This window comes from Falco biarmicus, chromosome 4, assembly GCF_023638135.1.
Source record: "Falco biarmicus isolate bFalBia1 chromosome 4, bFalBia1.pri, whole genome shotgun sequence".
Classification (NCBI taxonomy): domain Eukaryota; kingdom Metazoa; phylum Chordata; class Aves; order Falconiformes; family Falconidae; genus Falco; species Falco biarmicus.
The window spans coordinates 110,179,068-110,200,595 of NC_079291.1; the positions used below are offsets into that span (position 1 = coordinate 110,179,068).

At 42.8% G+C, this 21,528-nt stretch overlaps 1 protein-coding gene and 1 long non-coding RNA gene across 3 annotated transcripts in view; one reads left to right on the forward strand and one right to left on the reverse strand.

The window, feature by feature from the left end:
- Positions 1 to 6,965: 6,965 nt before the first annotated feature.
- LOC130149102 (uncharacterized) lies at positions 6,966 to 12,201 on the reverse strand. Its single transcript, XR_008821794.1, has 3 exons — positions 12,084 to 12,201; positions 7,746 to 7,912; positions 6,966 to 7,158 (listed from the first exon to the last, which is right to left on the reverse strand). It is a non-coding gene; the product is annotated as an uncharacterized LOC130149102 (long non-coding RNA).
- Positions 12,202 to 12,298: 97 nt separating this feature from the next.
- The window catches only part of VGLL4 (vestigial like family member 4), a 91,066-nt gene continuing 81,836 nt past the window's right edge, over positions 12,299 to 21,528 (forward strand). The window contains exons 1-2 of one of the 2 annotated variants that reach the window (XM_056338402.1): positions 12,299 to 12,418; positions 20,644 to 20,720. In XM_056338402.1, coding sequence (XP_056194377.1) covers positions 20,657 to 20,720 — 64 coding nt within the window. In that variant the 5' untranslated portion in view covers positions 12,299 to 12,418; positions 20,644 to 20,656. Of the gene's footprint in view, positions 12,419 to 13,175; positions 13,659 to 20,643; positions 20,721 to 21,528 lie in introns of those variants that run through there. The other variant, XM_056338400.1, reaches the window with a different exon arrangement.

The window sequence follows — 21,528 nt, forward strand, 5'->3', positions numbered from 1 at the left end:
TAAGAACAGAGAATACTGATCCCAGTGGTAGAAACAGACTCGGACAGATACAAAGCTTTTGGCCAAATGAACAGCACAAGAAAAGATTCAGGATGGAGTCATGAAAATAGTTACCAGGTAAGAAGTGCAGCGCTGGCAGAACTGCCTGATTCAGTGATCAAATGAAGTAACGGCTTTTATTTTTAGTCCCAAATGAAGTACACTGTAGGGTGAACTGCATATGGGCAGGAGAATAGACAAAAGTGATTTTTACACCAGCAATTTAGTGTTAGCAAATTTTTAGTAGCGTCCGCTGTATTATTTGGGGGGGCGGTGGGGAGAGTCCTCATCTGTGAAAGTTTTAGGATACAAAAAAAATTTGGGAACTGGAATTGACAACACATAATGTATTAACTCCTTGTAGGAAACGGGACAATTTAAAAAATAAATCTTTGCATGAATAGTTCGCATAATTATTTATTCATTTATTTTTACTGTAACTGAATCTTTTAAATCTTTTATGTTCCGGGCTTTCTTTTGTAGTCGTGTTTGTTTTCTTTTAAGGCTGTGTGGGAAAAGGGTCTAAGTGAGCCTCAACACTTTCTAAAGGGGATGATGATCACCACTGGTGAGGATTTATCCTTGATAAATTCAGCAAGATCACTCTCGGTGAAACTGTGTTTTTCTGTGTGTGTGTGTGAATTCTGTTCCTATAGTCAACATTTTGAAAATTAATACTGTAAGCAGAAAAATACAGGTTTTGTGTTTTTAAAAAAATGCCAATTGCTGCACACTGGATTGTTAGAAATCTATTCCATGTACTGGATACATTACTCAATAATTCAGGCTAAATAACTAAAATGTTACTCCAAATTTTGTCTCATTTATCTCCTCTTTACGTCTGTAAAAGAAAATTTAACTATTGCATTTTTGTGATTCCCATAATTCTCTCAAGGAGGCAGGCTTTCCTAGGTGCTGTACAAAAATGTGTGAGTTGAGAGGGAAGAAAAGAGGGGACATCTGTGGTGCACAGATAGAGCAAAAACTTATCCTTAGAATAAGCAAAATGACCAAACTAAAAAGAACAAAAAGTAGGCAGTGGTAAAACTAGACACTTGCCTTTTAGGCAGCTCATTCCTTCCTCCTATAATAGTGCGGTTAGGTGAAGTTTTACGTCATGAGCCATACTGGGAAGCACTATCATTGAATAAAACCATCCTTCCCAGCCTGGGTTTTTTTTTTTGTTGTTGGTTGGGTTTTTGGGGTTTTTTTCCTTCTTTTTTCTTTACAAAAAGGTGAGGATGGGGCTTTTAAAACCCGGTTAAATAACAGCACCACAGGATGTGAAATCACTGGCTCATAAATTATAACTGCTTCAAGCACTGGTTGAGAGAGATCATGTGTCATAAGGTTGTCCAACATCTGGTTGAGAATTCTTACTAGCAAAGCATTTAATCAAATATTTGACTTAAAATGCATACGTTACTACCATTATTGAATAGGTATGTAATTCCTTTTTGAGACTAATGGCAACATATACCTTGGGCTTAAATTTATAGAAGTAAACATTTTTTTTTAAGATGTACGTGATGTCTCAGTACAGCTGGGACACTGCTGAGCCCCTCCTGGGACATGGCTGCAGCATAAGTGAAGGCTGGATTCTAACAGCTTGTTTCCTTTGATGGTTATTTGCTACCTTGAAATTGTGGCTTTCCCTTTTATTGAGAGAGGGTACCTTGGAGATGTGTGCACACCAGAACTTAAAATAGACTGTCCTACAAGGATATCTTGCATCCTAAGAGGCTTGGTGTTTCTGCTTCTCTGCAGTTTCTCACCGCTGCTAAGTTTGGGGGATGAGCAGCAGTTAAATCTAGAATTTTTTAACTGATGAAATGCAGTTGTAACTCTAGAGAAGCATTTAAGAGTAGCTTGCTTTTAAAAGCCATTAGCAATACCGTTAAAGATAATGTTCTGAGTATTGAAGACACATTTTAGGGTGGTTTTGGTGTTTCAAAAGGTGCATGCTATTGAAATGGTGGTTCAAAACATCAGAAGTCAATTACAAGTCAGTCTGATGTGTGAGAATGAGTTGGCCTCTGCTCCCGTAGTGCAACAGCTATCTTCCTTCTGAACCTTGCTGGCTAAGCAAGGGCATTTATTCAAGAAATAATGTTCTCACAGAAAAAAATAGGAATGTACTGCTTGCTGTTTAGCAGCTAATTAAACATTTTTATGTGCAGCAGATGCTGTATGGCGTCAAACCCTCCCAACCTTTAAACTGTTTGTCGTGCTGCCAGTGGGTTGGTCCTTCCCTTTACAGGTGTTACTTTACTGTAGCGTTTGCCTGCAATCTGAACTGGCCGTGTTTGTCTTGCATGGCTGAAATACCCATTGCATATCTTGATTTGGCTTTATGAACTTTCTTTGTGTATAGTAATATAATGGGTCATTTCTTGCTCTTTGGAGAGAGTTTTGCAAATCCCAGTTTAATAGTTCCTAGTTTACTCCATCTGTTGATACATTGCCAGTGTTCAAGCCTGTGCAGTAAATCTTGGTGAGACCTAAGAAAGTCCTTCCTCATCATCCATATAGGCTGAAATCTTAAACTGTATTCTGTTCTGTAAATCATTTATCTCTGTGCTTTTTAAAAAGTGGCCTACCTTTCCCCTTGAGGCCATTGGTCTTGAATGTATTTGTTTTTTTGGCAGAGCGCCATGAATGAATCAGCCTAGAGCAGCTTGCAGTCTGAGCTCCTCTCTATTGTTAATGTAAAATACTTTATGCAGTGGTTACAACGTTTTGCTATGTAAAACTTTTAAGAGAAGAGAGATTGATTTCAGACTTGTTAGTTGCTTTTGAAGTTCCTCAGCAGTATGTGGAAATGATTTCTTACGGTCGTACAGCTGTAATCCACTAAAATGACTAGTGATTGTTGCACGGGAAGTTAGTACATGGGACTATGTTACTAACTCCTTGTCGTAATGAGGTGTGTTTGTTCTTTCACAAAAAACAGTCACTTTAGCTTTTCATTCTATTTGTAACTTTCCTGTTTATACCTTCCTGCTTGATTTCCGTACTGCTTTATTGTTTTATTGTTTCCCTTCTTGACTTTCATTTTGTTCTTCAGACATCCCTCTTTTCTAGTTTGGCTGTTCCACCATGGATACTGTTTCATGCTCCATCCCCTTTTTTCCTGTCTAACAGTGCTTTCATTAAAGGCAACCACGCAGATGATTTATTTCTTGATGTCTTAAAAGGCTTCTTTGTAATGAAGAGCCTGGACCCAATCAAACTACTAAGGATTTCCGTAGGTGAGTCAGCAGCATGGGCCTAGCTGCTCTGAGGTCGACAGTGCCAGTGAAGTATGTAAGTAGCTCATGTTTCAGAGGGAATAAACTAGATGACACAGGATGAATGGAAAATCAAAATGTGACTGGATGCATATCCATAGATTCTGGTTTCCCCTTCTCTTTACAGTCCTTAATCTTGTTATTGTGTCCCTTTATTAACTTGCCGACTATTGTTCACAACCCATTTGGCTAGCAGCGTTATGTTTGGCTGCTCCTAAACTTAAGATTTGAGGAGTACATAAAACCGCACCACACAGGACACTGACTTCCTCCATCAACATAGGTAAGATTTGTTCTTTATTGCTTGCTCATTTCCCCTTTTTCCAAGTATTTGAGGCGTGAGTTCCTCCAGGTGTCTGGCTATGTGACCCTTCAAATACCGGCTGTATTGCACACACCTGACTTTGTTTCGACTGCAGAGCCTGTATTTCTCACCTGTGCTTCAGTGAGGTTTCTCTTTAGATTTGGTTGACCTTCAATGTCAGTGATTTGACTAACAGATGGAGAGTAACAGCTGCAGCCTTACCATAAACAAGGTGCCTCTAGGTAGGGTACAGCTGAACAAGCGTGATTGCTTTCTATTACTGAGCTGGACTTCGTAGTATCCCATAGCGTCCTGATGTTTGCCACAAGCACCTGTGCCAGCTTGGGAGGATAAAGATGGATACAGAGGACGGTATCCCTGCGTAGCTTAGGGAACTGAACTGTAAGGTCCATGTTCTTTAAATCAATTGAGGAGGTAATGCTAGAGCCTGTTCCAACTTGGGAAACTTCAGAATAAACATAGCACTTGGTGACTGTCCAGTAGAGGGGGATCCAAGCAGGGTGGTGACTCATGCCTTTTCCCAGCAATTAATTTAAAAATAGAATTTGAAATTGAAATATACTTTGAAGGTCAGAATGTCAGGGTCAGTGTGTGTCTGATAGTTTTTCATGGGTAAGGTGGTGACAGAGGACAAAGCATTCTTCATTTTCAGATTCACTTCTGCCAGCCATATATTCTGAATGCATAGAAAATGAATTTTATTTGTATTACTTACTGCAGGAAAAAGACATGTTACCTTTGTATAGCCATTCTCTGGTATATTTTTTTGTTTGAGTGAACAGCTGCCCTGTAACGCTTGATACTGTGGTTTCATAAACTTTTGCAGTGACCTTATTTACCTGTGTTTCTAGATAAAAATCTGCAGCACAGTTGCCAACTGATCCTGAACTTAATGGCTGCTTTAGGGAGAGGCTGTAATCATTTTACTCTTGCATGTTTTAACCTCTTACTCAGACTTGTTAAATCAGAAATGTTAAGAAAGGGATTAAGTTTTAGTGCACGAACAGGAAGCTTCAGACTATACATTCTGAAATTATTCATGAAAACTCTAAATATTTCAGTTACATCTTTAATCTAATAACTTACTTGTCATTTTTGCTTTAAAAACCCAGCATCCTGCCAAAACCTTTTCATAAATGGTGGTGGATGGCTATTTTGACAGTTGGGCACTTCTTTTCCTGGGAAAATGAAGGTCATGCAGCCACAAAGACCAATATTCTAATCTGACTGAAACTTCATGTAAGTGCAATGGCTGTAGAGGGTTCTTTGTCGTTTTACATTTGAATAGAATTTGATTCTTAGGAGTTTGCAACCATAAGGGACTGTCTTTAAAAACAAAACAAACAAATAAATAAATAAATGGTCATAACACTGTCTTTTTAGTTCCTTCACTGGCCTGTGTTGTACCATGAGACCTTCTTTGAAGGACTTGAGCCTGATGTTTAAAATGACTTCCCTACTCAATTAAACAAGCTAAGTAAATAGTTTAGTTAAGTATCTCATTTTGGCTTTATTGAATTAATTTGTATTACTTCTCTTACATCGAATCTGTCTAGCTTTATTGTATAACCGGTGAATTTGAACGGTTGTGTTCCCACACAGTGGATTATTTTTTTAATCTGTCTCCTGCCAAAGTTTCTCCAAACCTCCTATTTTAAAATTAGTGAAGCATGAGAAAGGGGCATTGAGTGTTTTTCTGGTTTTGTTTGTGGTTTTGGTTTTTTTCTTTTAATGTTGCCATCCTCAAGTTTTCTTGCTGTTATGCAGTGATGAAATGTCTGGCTGACTCCCCGTACAAGACAATAGTGAGAGCCAAGAAGTTAGTAGTATCTTAGAATGCTTCAAGAAGTGCTGCAGGAGTGATACAAAGCAGCCTACCAGTGTCTCTCATGATGCTGTTGCAGTGCTTCAGCATTACAGTCTGGGACAAGGCTTTTTGAAACTAGATTATTTTTACAGTAAAATCTAGCCAATCTCTTCCTGCCACCCCCATTGCCTCCAAAGTCTGGCATTGGGGCATACATCCTACAAGATCAGATTGTGCACATTCTACACACTCACTACTAACTCTGACCCTGCGTCCTTGGATTAGAAATTTGCCAAGTAGAAGGCTTGAGTCTGTAGCACTTTGTACAAACTCACATTCAAACTGTCAGACAACGGTGGATGATGAAACTACATCACTGTGCTTTAAATTCCTATGACGTTTTAAAGTGGATTATATTTAAAGGTTGTACTTGCATAGGTGTTTTTAAAGTACCTGTTTCCTTCTGCTTTACTTTTTGTTGTTTAAAGAATGTCTTCTCTGTTCCTTGTCTAGTTAATTTGTGCCTAATTTCAGCAAAATTCTCTTTCCCATGTAGAATTGAAAATGAGTATGTTATTTGTATTAAAAACAACAGGAAAAAAACCAAAACAAACTCAAACCCTTCTACCCTCCTGAGTTCAGGACTCAAATGATCTGATGGCTGGCGGATGTTCCCCTTGTATTTGCGCAGCTGCCTCAGTAGTGTCTTCCAGCCCCGTCTCAATCCCTGAGGGACTGCAGGCAGCAAGGCTGCACCGGTGTCACCTGCAGCCTTCTGCAAGCCACTCAGCAACCACAGCGGTTACAGCACATCTGGAAACCTGAGGAGAAAGCCCACTTGTTCTGGTGAGGTAACAGACCTTAGTCGAGAAATCGCTAGTCAGTAGGAATTTCAAGTCCTCAATAATTACCAGGGTCACAGTGTACAAGCTATGGAGTTGGCACATAGAAACACTATTAAAGTTGGTGCGAGTATTTTCGTCCGACAGATGGGACTAAACTTGATTCTTCCAGTGTGATTTCCCTGATGCTCCTTTGAGCTGACAGTTGGGGATGTTTAAGAGGGCTTTAGACAGTCTTCTGGTGTCCAGTTGCTTTAGGCAGGCATATTACTTTTGTCCAGTGACCTACTGCTGGTGTCTTTGGTTTAGAAGAAATTCTGGTGACTGAACAACCTTTTCTTGCAACCTTGAAATGTATGTAAATTATCTAATTTACAATGAGTTACTATGTAAACTCTTAAAACAATCTTACATCTAATCATGAACTGCAACCTGTTCATGACTTTAATGATTCCAGTTGCACTAAAGTTTTTCTTGTCTTATGTGAAAGTTAGGATACAAATCTAGTAGGGAGTTAAATCTATTATATGCATAAACGTACTGCACAGGAAGAGGGGAAGAATCAGAAATACATTACTCTGAATATATACCTATATTTGTGTATCACTGATGATACTGACCTTTCTTTTATGCTGAATTTGCCAACCAGAGTTTTGCTGTGAACCAGTTGGGGTCATTTTATTGGTGTTTGACAAAACTTCAACAAATTAAAACCAGTGAGTTATGGCCAAAGAGTGCTTTTAATTTGTTAAACTGATACTCTGTTTTTCTTCTTTTTTTTCCTCCCCCCATCCCCCGCTATCTTGTCTGTCTTCATCTTATGGGAACATCCATAGGGTGGAATCTTCCTCTTCTCTAGAACAAAGCAAGCAAAAAGTACCTGTGGTTAAATGTTCTGAAAGAACAGAGTTAATGGTGTTCATATTTCTGTTTGACTCTGAAAGTATCTCATTGTTTGCTTGAAGATTATGCTGCTGTTATGACCCTGCTCCAACTGAAATTATACTGTCTCTTTTAATCTTCCTTTGGATGATGGTGCAGACAATTATGAAGAGGGCAAGCTTTGTCTTGAAGCAGGTAATAAATAACCATCTCCATCAACTTAAAGTTTGGATCAACTTGTCTGTCTGGAATTACTGCAATTTAACACATTATGGTCTAATGAAATAATAAACTATATTCAAAAAAATTTAAAAGTGCCTTTTTAAATCTTATGTGCTACAGTGTTTTGAATTTGAGTCTGGTTTTATATAAGATAGCTTTGAGGTGCAGTGCAAATGAATTTAGGTTTTTGCAGGGGAGACTTTTAGATTCAGAGTTTAGCAGTGTTAGCATTGAAAAAAGATGTTTGCTGGTGTAAAAATTAACCTATTTTATTAAAAGAAGATGTGGATAGATGGGAGGCGTGCATTATAATTGTACTGACAGAAGCCATGACATACCTTATTAAGCCTGTGACCAATAATGGTGTTCTGTGATAGCTTTGGAAGAAGTGTTTGCTTCTGGCACAAACTCGGTCATCTTTGTGCAGAGTTTAGTGTATCTTGGGCTTCTCTTCAGGCAACTTCGTGCCTTCCTGTCTGTTGTAACAGAAGTATCTGTGTTGCTCCTGTTTGAAAAACAAAAGTGAGATTGCAGTAAGAAATTGGAATAACTCTTATGAATTCTTCTTCTACATGCAGTGAATGCCAGCTGGCAAATTACTTCCTCAAATGGGCACCTAAAGGAAAAAGACCATCTCCTTTGTAGCTTCACACTTGTATTGTAGATCGGAGTAACACACGGCATGTGCCCCCTGCTGCTAGGTTTACAAGCTGAAATCACTTGAAAATACTTGAACAAAACAAGTTTGAGTCCCTTTCCCTATGGAGTATCCACCTCTAGTTAACACTGAAGTCTTTCACAATAGTAAGGCGTATCACTGCTGCAGCCCACATGTAGGGAGATAACTTGCCCAAGGCATTTTTAACCAACATTATAGTGGAAATGTTTTATTTTCTTGGTTGGTCATGGAACAGATGTCAGGCTTAATTTCAATAATAATTACAAGATTAATGGTTGAGTAGGGTCTGTAGAACTGGACCATCAGATCTCCCTATAGACTGCAACTGCACTTGACAGAATACCTTTTTTTATCCCCTTTGCTTTCAGGTCCTTTGCTTCCTCTATATTTAAGAAAAAAATAAATCGTAAAACAAGTTGTGCAACAGTGGTAACTGTTCAAAGCAATTAATCACAATATGCCCAGAAATGACCTAGCAGCTTTTGTTGCTCATGAAATATTGGTGTCTTTCCGTGAAACTGTGCTGACGCATTGTTCTACATAAACCATGTGCAGTGGGCCCAGAGGATGTGGGCTGTTACACAGATTCAGGGTAGCAAATCTTTGCTCAGCAAGCATCCTGCACAGCAGGAAAGTGGGGAGACGTTGCTGATGCTGCCGCAGCCGAGATGCACAGTCATTCACAATTGTGACTCCCTTGTGCATTGGTTAAATCTTCTGTTGCATTGGCTATGCTGTATGCGGAATGTCACTAATTTTTCAGGGATTAGTATATACGTGGCGCAGGAGTGGCTACCCGAGTCTGTCCCAGGATTTAAATCGTACCTTAGGTGCTCTGCTTGGGTGCCTGAGTTTGGGCTGAGGCACTACTTTTGTTTCAGTTCAGGTACAAACCCTCAACTATCTCGGTCAGTTTTTGTGTTTGAGCAAATTGTGTTTTTGCTGGTGTCAGTGTCAGCAAAGAGCCTTTGACATAATTCACTTATAAAGTGCACGCAAAAAGAAAACCAAATTTTAACACCCAAGCAAACTAAAATATGGTTCATCAAACAAGATTGGTTTTGCTTTACTAATTTGTGAATTTGCCTTTTGAACAGCTTGGCTAAGCATTAGCATCTGTTGAGTTCAGCAGCTTCAACAAGGTTTTCTTATGGTGCATTAGCTGTTAAGATTTGTTTTCAAAGATTTCCAGTGTTTGACAACTTGCACTTTTTTTTTTTTTTTTCCAACAAACATTGACACCTAATTTCAGTGGGAAAGTCTGTCTGTACTGGCAGTGTTTGCCCAGGAATGCACAGGGTCATCGATTCCAGAAAGCTGATGTTGGCTCCGACTCTTTAGATGTTTAATAAATATCCTGTTCCAAAACTTTTGCTGGGAGCTGTAATGGCTTATCCAAAGGATCAAAAGCTGTTTTGACCTTTCCTTTTTCAAGCTCCTCCTTGTCCCAGGAGCTCTGTGTCTTTAAACAAAGAAACCGTTCCTACCTCTTCCCCTCCAGCTGTTATAAACAGGAGTGGTATACGTTTTTCTTGAAGATACATATTAAAAAGCTTTGTAATTAGTCTGCAGCAGTTGATTCCAGTGGTATGTACCAATGTCAATTTCAGATATTTTCTCAGTGCCTGTGGCTTTGTTTTCCACATTTCATAGGATTTTTCATGTTCTTCTTTTTCCCTCCCCTCAAATAATTTTTACATTACTATTTTGACAACCATTTTTCCAACTATTAGATCATCAAACTCCTGTTCTGCTTGCTGGGAATGAGAATATTTTCCAGTAGTCTATTAGTACAATATCAACTTAAAAAAATAGAAAACCCCCTAGCATATATTGTTATAAATTTCATCGATGAAGAGTTTAAGAAATATATAAAATAATGTTTATGGTTGTTACTAGACTGTATGCCTTTCATTTTTTTAGCAACTGAGATCTTTCTACTAGATGTGCTAAGTGCATTGAGTCTAAATCTGGGTTTCATTTAGTGTTTGGAATGTGTTTTTGGCTTCCCTCTGATGGCCCTGAGATCTCATGACCTGTCCTTGCAAGGATATGAAAATACTTGAATATCAGTTATTCTTGCACGATTTGGATAGATTTTTAAATCGGAACTGGACAGCACAGACCCTTCGTGGACTCGGAATCTTTCAAGGAATTGAGATGCAGGGCGTGTTGGTTCATCCCTGGCCGTTCCCTTCCGTGCAGCCTCCCACGCCACTTGGCCGGGCTGCTGCTTTGGCTGCTCCTCTGGGTAAATGTGGGAGCTGTGCTGTCTCCAATACTCCATACATAAATCCCAGTTTCAGGATCTAACATAAACCTTGCCGTGTCTTGGTACTTCTTTTTTTCCTTGAGGAAACGCAGACAGTTGTGCTGCCATTTATATACTGGGGCATTTGTTACATTAGCCTATACGTCTGTCACATGGAGAGGTAGGAGGAATGCCAGGAGCAGAACGCGGCTGAGACGCTTTGTATTTCTGTTGCCCTGTGCTCTTTTCGGGTTCCACTGCAGAGCTGCAACCCTAAGGCTTTTCGTGGCAGGGCTGAGGTTCACGTGCCATCCCAGTCTTTCCCTTTGCAATGGCCTCCCAAGAACTGCCTGCAGCAACCTCAGTTCCTCGGGGCTTTTGTAGAGGTAAAGCGGAGCTTTATGGGACCCGAATCTCTAAAGGTGACTGATGTTCAGTGCGAACAGCACAGTGCGGTGCTTGCCTCTCTCTTTCTTCCTCTGTAACGAATGCACTGGCTGAGATGCCTGCTGCAGAGAACGGCATTGCCACCTTCTGCGGGCACTGGTAGAGCCTTAGCTCGGCTTCTGGGAAGGGGCTCATTCACGCGCACAAGCTGTCTGATGGTTTAATTTCATGAAATTACTCAAAGCGGGCATTTTAGCAAGAGATGCTCCTAAATTGCTCGAGTCTTGAACAAAACAACTTGGAAGGCAGCTGCAAAGCACTGGGAATGGGCGGGAGGTGCCGGTATTCCAGTGGGAATTGCACCAGGCGCTGGGGTCGGCTTTCGGGGGCAGGTGCATGTGGCGCTTCTCGCAGTAAGCTGGTTTTGAGGGACTGGGTTGTTGCGGTGGCTGGCAAACCTTTAGCCTTGTAGGTGTAAACGGGCGCTCCATCCTCTGGAACTGGGAGCGTGGGAGCGCTTTGCTGACCACAGCGATGGCTCGGCATCGGTTCTACAGGAGCCTGGCTTCTGGCAGCTTGCTCGAGTGGGAGCGCAAGATGGGATGCACTGCAGGAGCGCGGGCAGTAAGCAGGACAGAAGGAAAATGCCGGATCTGCACCAACGGAAGTGTACTGCGGGCATCAGCCCCAGCCCCCTGCAGCATGTGGCCTGGCCGCAGCGCTGGCTTTCCATCGCTTGTGCCTGTATTTTTAATGCTGCCTGTATTTTAATTGTGCGTGTAAGCCAGCCCGCTCCCCGCACGCGGAACGAGGCTGCCTTTTCACCGGGACAGCATGCAGGGTGTCGCTGCTGGCAGAAGCCACTTTGTTCGCAGGGGAGGCGTTACTGCGGTGGCCCTGGACTTCTAGAAAAGATTTGCAAGGTCTGCTTCTGTTCCCGGCCAGGGGGCAGCGGCTGTCCTGCGGTTCGGTTTTCCTGTGGCGGTGGGGCGCACCCGCAGACATGCACCAGCTGGCACACATACATACACACACACACAGACCCAGACCGACACACAGACACGCACACTCACTCACGCACACACACTCACGCAGACGCTCACGCAGACACACTCACGCAGACACACATGCATGCACACGCACAGACACACACACGCAGACACGCACAGACACATGCACAGACGCAGCCGCAGAGACACGCACGCAGACACGCACAGACCCACCCCGCCCCCGCCCGGGGCAGCCCCGGCCCCGCTCCCCCCCGCCCCCGCTGCCGGGTCGCGCTCTGGGCGCGGGGCGGGGCAGCCCCAGCTCCGCTCCCCCCCGCCCCCCCGGCCTCCGGCGCCGCGCTCTCCCTACCTGCGAGGATGTGATGTCAGCGCTCATTACCCTAATTATGCTGAGCTCATAGCCGGGCCCGGCCAATGCGGCGGCCCCGCTCTCCCCACCTGCTAGGAGGAGAATTCCATCATTCCTGGGATTCCTCCCCGGGCCGTGCAGCGAGCGGCGCCGGGGCCAGCGGCGCCGGGGCTCGCCGCGCCTGCTCCGCTCCGCTGCCGGGCTGCTGGCCCGGCAGTAAACAAACAGCCCTCCGCCCCCCGGCCCGCTCCCCTGCCCTGCCCTCCCCGCCCGCGGCCGCCGCCGCCCCAGCCACGCCGCCCCAGCCACGCCGCCGCCGGCCCGGGAGCACGCTGGTGAGTGAGCGGGGCAGCGGCCCCTGCGGCCGGGCGGGCCGGCGGCCGAGCGCGGAGCCCGGCTGGGAAGTCGGCGGCGGGAGGACGGGGACAGGTGGCCCCGGGCGGGGGTGGCCGGCCCCGCTGCCCCGACGCTCGGCCGGCGGGAGGCGCGGGGCGCTGCGGGGAGCGGCGGCCCGGAGGCGCTGACAGGCGGGCGGTCGCGCTGGCGGGACGGGGCAGCCCCTCGGCGCTGCGGGACTTCCCCGGGCCGGCGGAGCCGAGCCTGCCCGGGGCGGGGGGAGCCGCGGCGGCGGCCCGCGGGGCTGTGAGGGAAGGACGGCGGGGCCGGCCGAGCCCTTCCCGCGGGGCTGTGAGGGAAGGACGGCGGGGCCGGCCGGGCCCTTCCCGCGGGGCTGTGAGGGAAGGACGGCGGGGCCGGCCGGGCCCTTCCCGCGGGGCTGTGAGGGAAGGACGGCGGGGCCGGCCGGGCCCTTCCCGCGGGGCTGTGAGGGAAGGACGGCGGGGCCGGCCGGGCCCTTCCCTCCGGCCCGCGGCCCGCCCGGGCCCGCTCTGCTGGCGGCGGACGGCGGGGCCGGCCCCGGCCCCGGGGCGTTCTGCCGGGGGAGGGCCGGCGGCCGCGGTCCCGGGCCCCGCCTGCCCGGGCGGCCGCGGGGGCCGCTGGCGGGGCCAGGTGCGCTGCCGGGGGACGTCTCCACCGAAGCTCCTGGCGACAGGGGCGAGCGGCGAGCGCCTTGACTGCCATCTTACAGGCGCACCTCGGCTCCGGTGGAGCTGGTCTTTCTTACAGAGAAACCCCCTGGGATGTCATCGTAGCGGGGGCCCTGGGGTGAGATCTAGAATGAGTGCGAAGGGCACTGTCTCTGCATCTAGTATATTCCCTTTTTCAATGGCGTTTTGTTTTGGTTTGGTTTGGTTTTCCTTCTCTTTTAATTTAATCTTGCAGTGGATTTTCGGTCGGTTCAGTCAAGCTGGCTTTATGTTTCCCAGATGTAATCAGAAGTAATGAATTTTCTGAGTCGAGCTGGCTGTGGCGACACCAGCGCACCCAGTTTCTGGAGGCGCGAGGAATGGGGATTTAACAGCCCTTCCCAGTGACACTTGAGACCCTGTGGAGCCAGCTCACTTCCCTCTCCCTCTGTTGGTGTTTCAGAATTATCAGGAATGAGAAATAATGGACAATTTTTAATGAAACTAAAGAGGACTAATTGATGAAGAGCTCCAGGGTTGCTCCTGCAGGGTAATTTTTCTGATTAGGTTTTCTGTAACTTTAGAATGGGGGTGGTGGTGTTTAAAGAGCATTTCTCATAGAAGAACAAACTGTAGGCTGTGAAACCTGAGTGAAATTCTTGTTGCAGGCAGTGGTATTAAGAGCCCTTAAATCCAAAACTGTATAAAAATCTGGCAGCAATCTGCCTCTCCTGCCTTAATAACAGATCAACTTTTTTTTAAGGCTCTCCTCTAAACTTCTTGGCCTTTATTTGTATTTTCATGTCTGCGAACTTGTGAGGGTGTTTCTAAAGTAGAGTGTGTTTTGCTTAAATTCCCTACATCTCTCCTTCATCTCATTGATACACCAGTTACAGTCTTGATGTTTGGGATCAGGCTACAAGGCTTTTTGGGATCAGTTATAGGGGATTACCTTCAGTTAAGAATAAAACACAGATCTGGCCCGTTAGACTCCTGGTAGAACCTGAGTGTCTGTGCTGTGCATTTTCATTGTTTTTTTTTTTAAGCAAACTACTGGAAACTGAAACAGTTGTTGGTGAATCACCAGCATCTCCAGCACACGCTGTGGGGAATGGGGACAGGGTGTTTTCAGTGCGGGATGCCGTGCTGCTCGCCTGCCTTATCTCTGCTCAGTAGCTATGCAGTGAGACCAGTGCTAGCTACCATGTAGCTTTTACACCCACTTTAGAGGAGGAATTAGGCCAGTGCCTAAGTGATGAGCACCCAGAAGTGGTGCTGCAAGGGGTAGATCTGACAGTCTGGTAGTATAAAACGTGGCTAGGAGCTAAAACAGGATGGAAAGTCATTGATACAGACCTTTGGGGCATGCTAACTGGAGAAGTGTGTTCACGTTATAAAACATCAGGAGGTTCTTGTTTCAGTATGTGTAGCTTTGATAACTAATACAATGTGGAGATGCTGAGAAGGTTAATTTGTTTTCATACATTTGAAAGTTTTCTATTATAAAAGGTAGTTTTGGTTCAGTTCTTCTTACTGTGGTTAGATGTTTCATAATATGTCTGCAGCAGAACGTGTAACATACAGGATGGAGTGAGTGATCTTGCAGATACAAGGCATGGTCATGTTAAATTTTTCCATCTTTCAATTTCTTATGTTTTTTACCTTTCAGTTCAAATACCATTGCTAATAGCTTTCTCTTTAGAATCTTACCTTGTTAAGGTAATTTCATGGATTTAAGCAACAAGAAAGCAAAAAGCACAAGGTAAAATGCCAAAGCTTTGCTTTAAGCTTATAATTTTCTGCGTGATAAGTTAAATCATTAAGTTGTTTCTGCTTGAAGATTTGCCTGTTCAAACACATTTTCCACAGGCAAAACAAGCATGGTAAAAAAGCCCACCAAAGTACTGGATGAATTCATTAAAAAAAAAAAAAACCAAACAAAAAAAAAACCCAAAAGGAAAAAAAGTGGTATTTCTGTGAATCCTTTGGCTAAGTAGCTTGAACTGAACCTGAAGACTGTGAATTGTAAAGGTAGAAGGATGATCAGTGCTACATGGTAATCACAATCTAAACTGAGCGCTTACAGGTAATGTTTTGCATGGGCATCTCAACACTGGAGTTCTGTATCCACAAGTAGCAGCTCTGATCTAAGTGCAGTTGAAGGAATTTAAACGTATTGTGGCTACTGCGGGCACATAGCGCAATGTGCTTATGGTTATTCACAGTACAAATATGCTTTACTCCTATCTTAAAAAAATAAAAGATGTTGACCCAGTTTGCATCAAACTCCTGCTTTATCTTCCTTTCCTCAGTAGACAATAGATTGTGCTGCTAAGTTGTGTCTGGATTGCCTTTTTGGTGTAGCTTCCATAAAATCAGCTAGAGTTTCTTTCTCTAGGTACTTCTGGTTATGAATTTGACTGGGAGGTGCTGTATTTGTGTCTTCCTAGATGTGAGCTGCTTTTGGCCTATTTGACCATGCTCTTCAATTAATCTTGTTTTCCCTACACTTGTGTTTATCTACATTACTTCAGTCCACGCTCTTGGTTGTTTCTCGAGGGTCTTGTTTTTGTCTCACTTTTTCATTGTTGTAATGGGCTTTGTTTATTAATTCTCTTCTTCCTCCAACCTTCTCTCCGTGATTTCACCAGACATATGAATTCAAGTGCTGGATTTTTCTCTGCATCATTGAATGGCTCAGCCTTTCTCTCTCCTTGGCATCATGTAGGTGTCTATCTCTAGTTCACACTCAACAAGTTTGAGAGACTCTTATTAGTGTCTGCTTTCAGATGTTTCTTATTAATGTGTTGGCAATGGCTCTGGGCAATGCTGCTATTCTGTTGGTCAGTCAGACCTGTAATCCAAGTATCTTCACGACTGTGACCTCTCTTTAGATCTTTATATCCAAACTAATGTCTAAATTATTCTGATTTTTCTTATCTGCACAGCACGTGCGTTTTTTGTGCAGGCCTTTTGCTTTGATCACCCAACTTTTTCCTTGTTTCTGTCATCTAACTTGTTACTTCATTTACTAATTAAGATCTGTTCTAGACAAAAGCCGTTATGTCTCCATAATGGAGACTACTGCCGCAAACATAATCTTTCATGTTTCTCCTTCACTTTCTGTCCCTTCACTTTCCTCACATTTTTTTAAAAAAATAAAGTTCTTCTCATTATTTCAAATCTTTACTGACATAAGGCACTGTGAATAATAATTTTTGTGGGATTGAATAAATGCCTTACTGTTCAGTCTGTAGTTAGTCTCTGGTGCCGGTTTCTTTACTGCCTGTTTACTTAAGTTTCAAGCAAACAACTTTAGGGTTTTTCCCCACCTGCTTTCCCTGGTGCTTGGAAGGTGCCGTATAAATCCATGAAATCACTTTACTGTTCATTTTCAAAAGCTTTAATTTCTCTGTAGTCTTCAGAAACATGTTAACAGCCATTTGTGAAGCTGAGGGTACTCTGTGTGCAAGGAACTTGCAAAAGCTTGGAAAGGAGAGGGAAAATAATTCAACAAAAAAAAACCAACCAAAAATGTTTTTATTACACTAATAGTGTGTTCCTCAAATGTGCCTAAAAGAACTTACAAGTGGATCAGTGTTTAGTAACTTTGTTTCATTTAGTTTCATTCATTAGTAACTCTCAGACATTGTATCTTTATGGTTTACCTTCTATGTCTTTACTGTTTTTTCAGAATGTTTCTTCGCGCCAGCGTAGGCAAGATGATAGACTAGGGGAGTGTTGAGTGGAAGCAATAACTGATAAATAAAATGTCTGAGTAAGATATTAAACTAACATTTGAAATTACGGTAGATAAAAATATCTTGAACGCTTGTTAAAGTGCCTTTGGCTTGTCTGTCTTTAACAGTTAAGATTTTGAAACAAGTAAGATGCTTAGGAAATTAGAACTATCCAGAGGAAGTGAAGTTTGTGGACTTGTATTTCACTAGTCACTTGTTTTCTCTTGTGAGATCTCAGTGTAGAGCAATATGTGCACATAAGCTAGGGTGTTGGGGTTTTATGGGGATACTCACAAAAATGTCGCTTTGGGCTGGGTTAGTTTCTGCTGCATAGATGGGTTTCTGTGTCACACAGAGAATTAGCTGGCTTTTATCAGAAGTCTGCTTTTTAACTGGTTGGGGTTTTTTTGTTTTTGTTTTTTAAGAACCCTGGAAATTGAACTATTCTTTCATTTCTGAAAGGTGACTCCTTCGAGGATGATGACTGGACCGTTCTCTGAAGGCTGCTTTGGAGAAGCTGTAGCAGTTGGTGTCCTTGCCGAGACAGAATTAGGTTTTTAAGCTTTGAACTGTCTTAAGAGAAGATTCCTGTGGGCAACCTTTATTTCTTTCCCAATTGTTATCCCTGACTTGTTAGATTAAAATATCCCTGTATCTATAAATTATATTGTTTGAAAAATAATCTAGAAGTTTATAGCTCCTTGAAGGTAAATTTTCGTAACTGTAAATGTGTTCAGGGTGTATAAAAAAAAAAAAAAAATCACAACGTGTATGGTATTGCACCCTGGCATGTGCAGATCCCTGTGTTGACAGCATCCCTTCAAAGAAGCTCTTGAATGAACACATCATTCTTCCCAAGACTTTAGCTATTAGGGAAACACTTCTTGCAGTTCACTCATGATATGAGCTTTAATAATACTCAAAGCTACAAAACTACATTGAAGGCAGTTTTAGTGAAGTTGGTTTTAAAGTGTCTAATTTCCTGAATAGAATTAAGACTTGGTTCCTGTTCCCTCCTCTCAGTAAGGACTTTTGTCACTGGCTAATTCTCTTACTAGGAGCATGTTCTGGAAAGGGATTGGGCATCTGCTACTCCCATTATTCAAATATTACTGAAAAACTTAAAGAAAACAGCAATTTGTTTTCAATAAAAGACATCCTAATATCCTTTGCATTGTTCTTTACCAAGAGGGTTTTCCTAAAGAATTGACCAAAAAGCTTTGTATTACTGTCTGAAATTTAGGACAAAGCTGGTTAGTACTTAGTCATGAGTTAGCCATCAGTATGGTGTAGCAGCAGGATCTGATCAGACATATTTTAATCTTTTTTTCCAACTTAATTTTCACTCTGTTAGAGGAATTTGTGTGAGAGGGTCAGTAATCAGTAGTCTGGGGAGAAATAAAGTGCTGCAATTTAAACTCTAAGAAAACAAAAAGCAGGAAAAGAACCAAGCATCAAGGTCTAAGGGATCAAAGTGGACTGATGCTGAAGGCTTCTTTAGTGAACACTCTCTTTCAGAGCTTTGCTTTGATTTGGAAGAAAGTGTGGCCAAACGTGACACAAAGAAACATTTAATGAAAACAGGCTTAGTAAAATAAGAATCTGGGATCTTGTTTTCTAAAACCTGTTGCCCACGTACACTGTTTTAAAATTAAAGAGTTAACTGATTTTATAAGTTTAGTTAGGATACTGTTCTTTGAGCAAAAGCTAATTCTGACAGGGAGGGAGAATTCGTGGTTTTATCCTCAAGCGCTATACTTAATTATTTCAAGTATGTCTCTTCTTCTTGCACACTTCTATGGAAACAAGAGTGAATTTAATTCTTTATTGAAAGTATATATTTTTAAACTTAAAAATACTTTAAGAATCCTTTTCCTTACGCTTTCAAATCTGTGATTAGTTTTAAAGTGTTTGACATTATTTAGGAAGAGGGAGGGAGGATAGCGAGGTTTATTATTTATAGTGCAAAGTCAAGGAAATTGCTTCCCAAACATATGCTTATTGTTAAGTCTATATACATGTGTTTGAGATTTCTGTAGTTGCCACTACCATTTTTTCTTTTTTTTTTTTAAGATCATACTGTAAAGTAGGTTACAGTAAACAGTTCTTATGACAGGATAGCATGCTAGTTTTGTGGGGAAAAACCCCAGCAAAATTGTTAGCAGTCCTGGGGTTTCTTTCTCCACTTGTTTTCTTAACAGTTCTGTCTATGCTGTTGCCACCTTATTTAAAAACACATATAAGCTGTTGGCTTTTCAACAAAAGCGTCTCGACAACATGTTATTCTCTTCTTTCCTTTCCCTTTCATATTTTTGGAACTTTATATTAGGAACTTGGTTTTTAGTTTTGAAGCCATTCGTGTGAAACTTTGACAGGCTTATATGAGCTGTAACATGATGGGTTTTTGTAGGCGAGTCCGAGTGCTGAAACGTGTGTTTTTATGTGATGGGGTTCATTTTTCAAGTATGGGAATTGCGTTGTAAGCAGAGAAAAACAGGGCAAAGCAGCTACTGAGGTGTGATTATGATTATACAAGTTATACTGTTCTGTCTGTGTCATTATATATACGCGTGCCCAGTGTTTCACTAGATGTTCATGAGTATGAAAATGTCTTAATGGCTTATAAGCGTTGGATGATTCTACTTTGGGCATGGGAGAGTGTGGGGTGCAAGTTTATTGAATATGGATCTCGAGCAATCTTATGCTCATGCCGAGCCAGCTGTCATCTTGACTTCAGACGAGTCACATCTTTGGGTATTGTCTCAAATAGCTATTTATTGGGGTGGAAGGCCGGTATGTGGGAGGCCAAACTGCTTACAACATGTAGCAGATGACCCTGTTGCAACTGTTGTGGTTTAACCCCAGCCAGCAACTAAACACTGCACAGCCGCTCACTCACTCTCCCCGCCTCAGCGGGATGAGGGAGAAAATTGGAAGAGTAAAAGTGAGAAAACTCGTGGGTTGAGATAAAGACAGTTTAATGGGATAGAAAAAGCAGAAAGTAATAATAATGATAAAGGAATTAGAACAGATAAAAATGATAAAGGAATTGGAACAGATAAAACAAGTGATGCGCAGTGCAATTGCTTACCACTTGCTGACAGACGCCCAGTCAGTTCCCAAGCGGCGGCCCCTGGGCAGCTTTCCCCCCAGTTCCTATGCTGAGCATGATGCCCTATGGTATGGAATAGCCCTTTGGTCAGTTGGGATCAGCTGTCCTGGCTGTGCCCCCTGCCAGCTTCTTGTGCCCTTCCCCCACCCCCACCCCCCCCAGCCTACTTGCTGGTTGGGGCGGTGTCAGAAGCTGAGAAGTCCTTGACTTAGCTGTTGCTAAGTAGTGTTTATACTAAAACCATCAGTGTGTTAGCAACATCATTCTCATCCTAAATCCAAAGCATAGCACTGCTCCAGATTCTAGGAAGAAAATTAACTCTGGCCCAGCTGAAACCAGGACACAAAGTACATGAACAGTGGTCATCAGCTTCAGTCAAGTACTTGAGAATTTGGTCTTCTGATTTGATTTGGATGAGTAGTTGGTGGGAAAGCCAATTCCAGCATTTCCTTGTTTTCAGCACTGACTTAGTTTTAGCAAATCCTGTGCTAGCAGAACATGCAAAGAGCAGCAGAAACCTGGTTTTTTTTATTCTTTCTGCTGTGGTGCTCTTCTTGTTCATTACTACTTCCTTCTGTTAAACCTGATGTGTGTATGCTGTGAACAAGGGGCATACCACTGCGTATGTTGTGGTAAGGGCTCTGTGAGTTTACTCGTTGAAACTTTGGCTCTGAATTTTCCAGGATCCAGAGAGGAATGGAGACTCCATTGGATGTTTTGTCGAGAGCAGCATCTCTAGTACATGCTGATGATGAGAAACGTAAGTCTGAAATTTAGTTCTCTGCTTTGCTGGATATAGATGCTTTGTGTTTGCACTATATATCAGCCTAGATGCTAGCTTTATCAATCTTTGCATTTTACTCAATCTAAGACATATAGAAAAATGTCTTCAGAAGCCCTTCAAAAGTAGTCTTCCTCATGTGCAAAACCAATAAGTTGCATTTAAGTTGGTTAGTACACAAGAGAGAATAATTTCTGTTTATTTTGGAAAGGTATTTAAGTCATATGAAGCGCCCCTCTTTTCCCAATTGCATTTGCACTGGTACTGGACAAAAAGTTGCAACGAAACTGCTGTCAAACTAGGGACAATTTGAGAACTCACACTCCCTAGTATCTCATTGAAGAACATGTAACTGGGTGGGCATGAGTGGGTTGCAAAGATTCCTTCACAGTTCATGAAAATTAAGAGGTAGACTGTTACCGTTAGTAACAAGCGCTTAATTTTCCTTTCGCTGCCAGTAAAAGGTGAGTACAGGATTTTAACATAGCAAATGATTCAGCTGCAGGTAGAGAGGCTCATGTTTCCAATCATATGGGAAATATTTTTGCTTTTAACATTCACGGTAAGCGTTTAAGGTGGGTTAACTAATGTTAGAACAGTATTTTCAGCTCTGTCAACTTTCAGTGTAGATCAGACTGTTGCCTGCATGCTTAGTAATACGTGTCTTTGTCAGGTTTTTTTTCCTGAGTGGTGTAAGCACTCAGAAAGTGTATGCATCTTGGGTATCAACCTGAATAGGTGCTAACTAGAAAAATGGTATTTTGGATTTCAAACTGCTCTTGTGTGT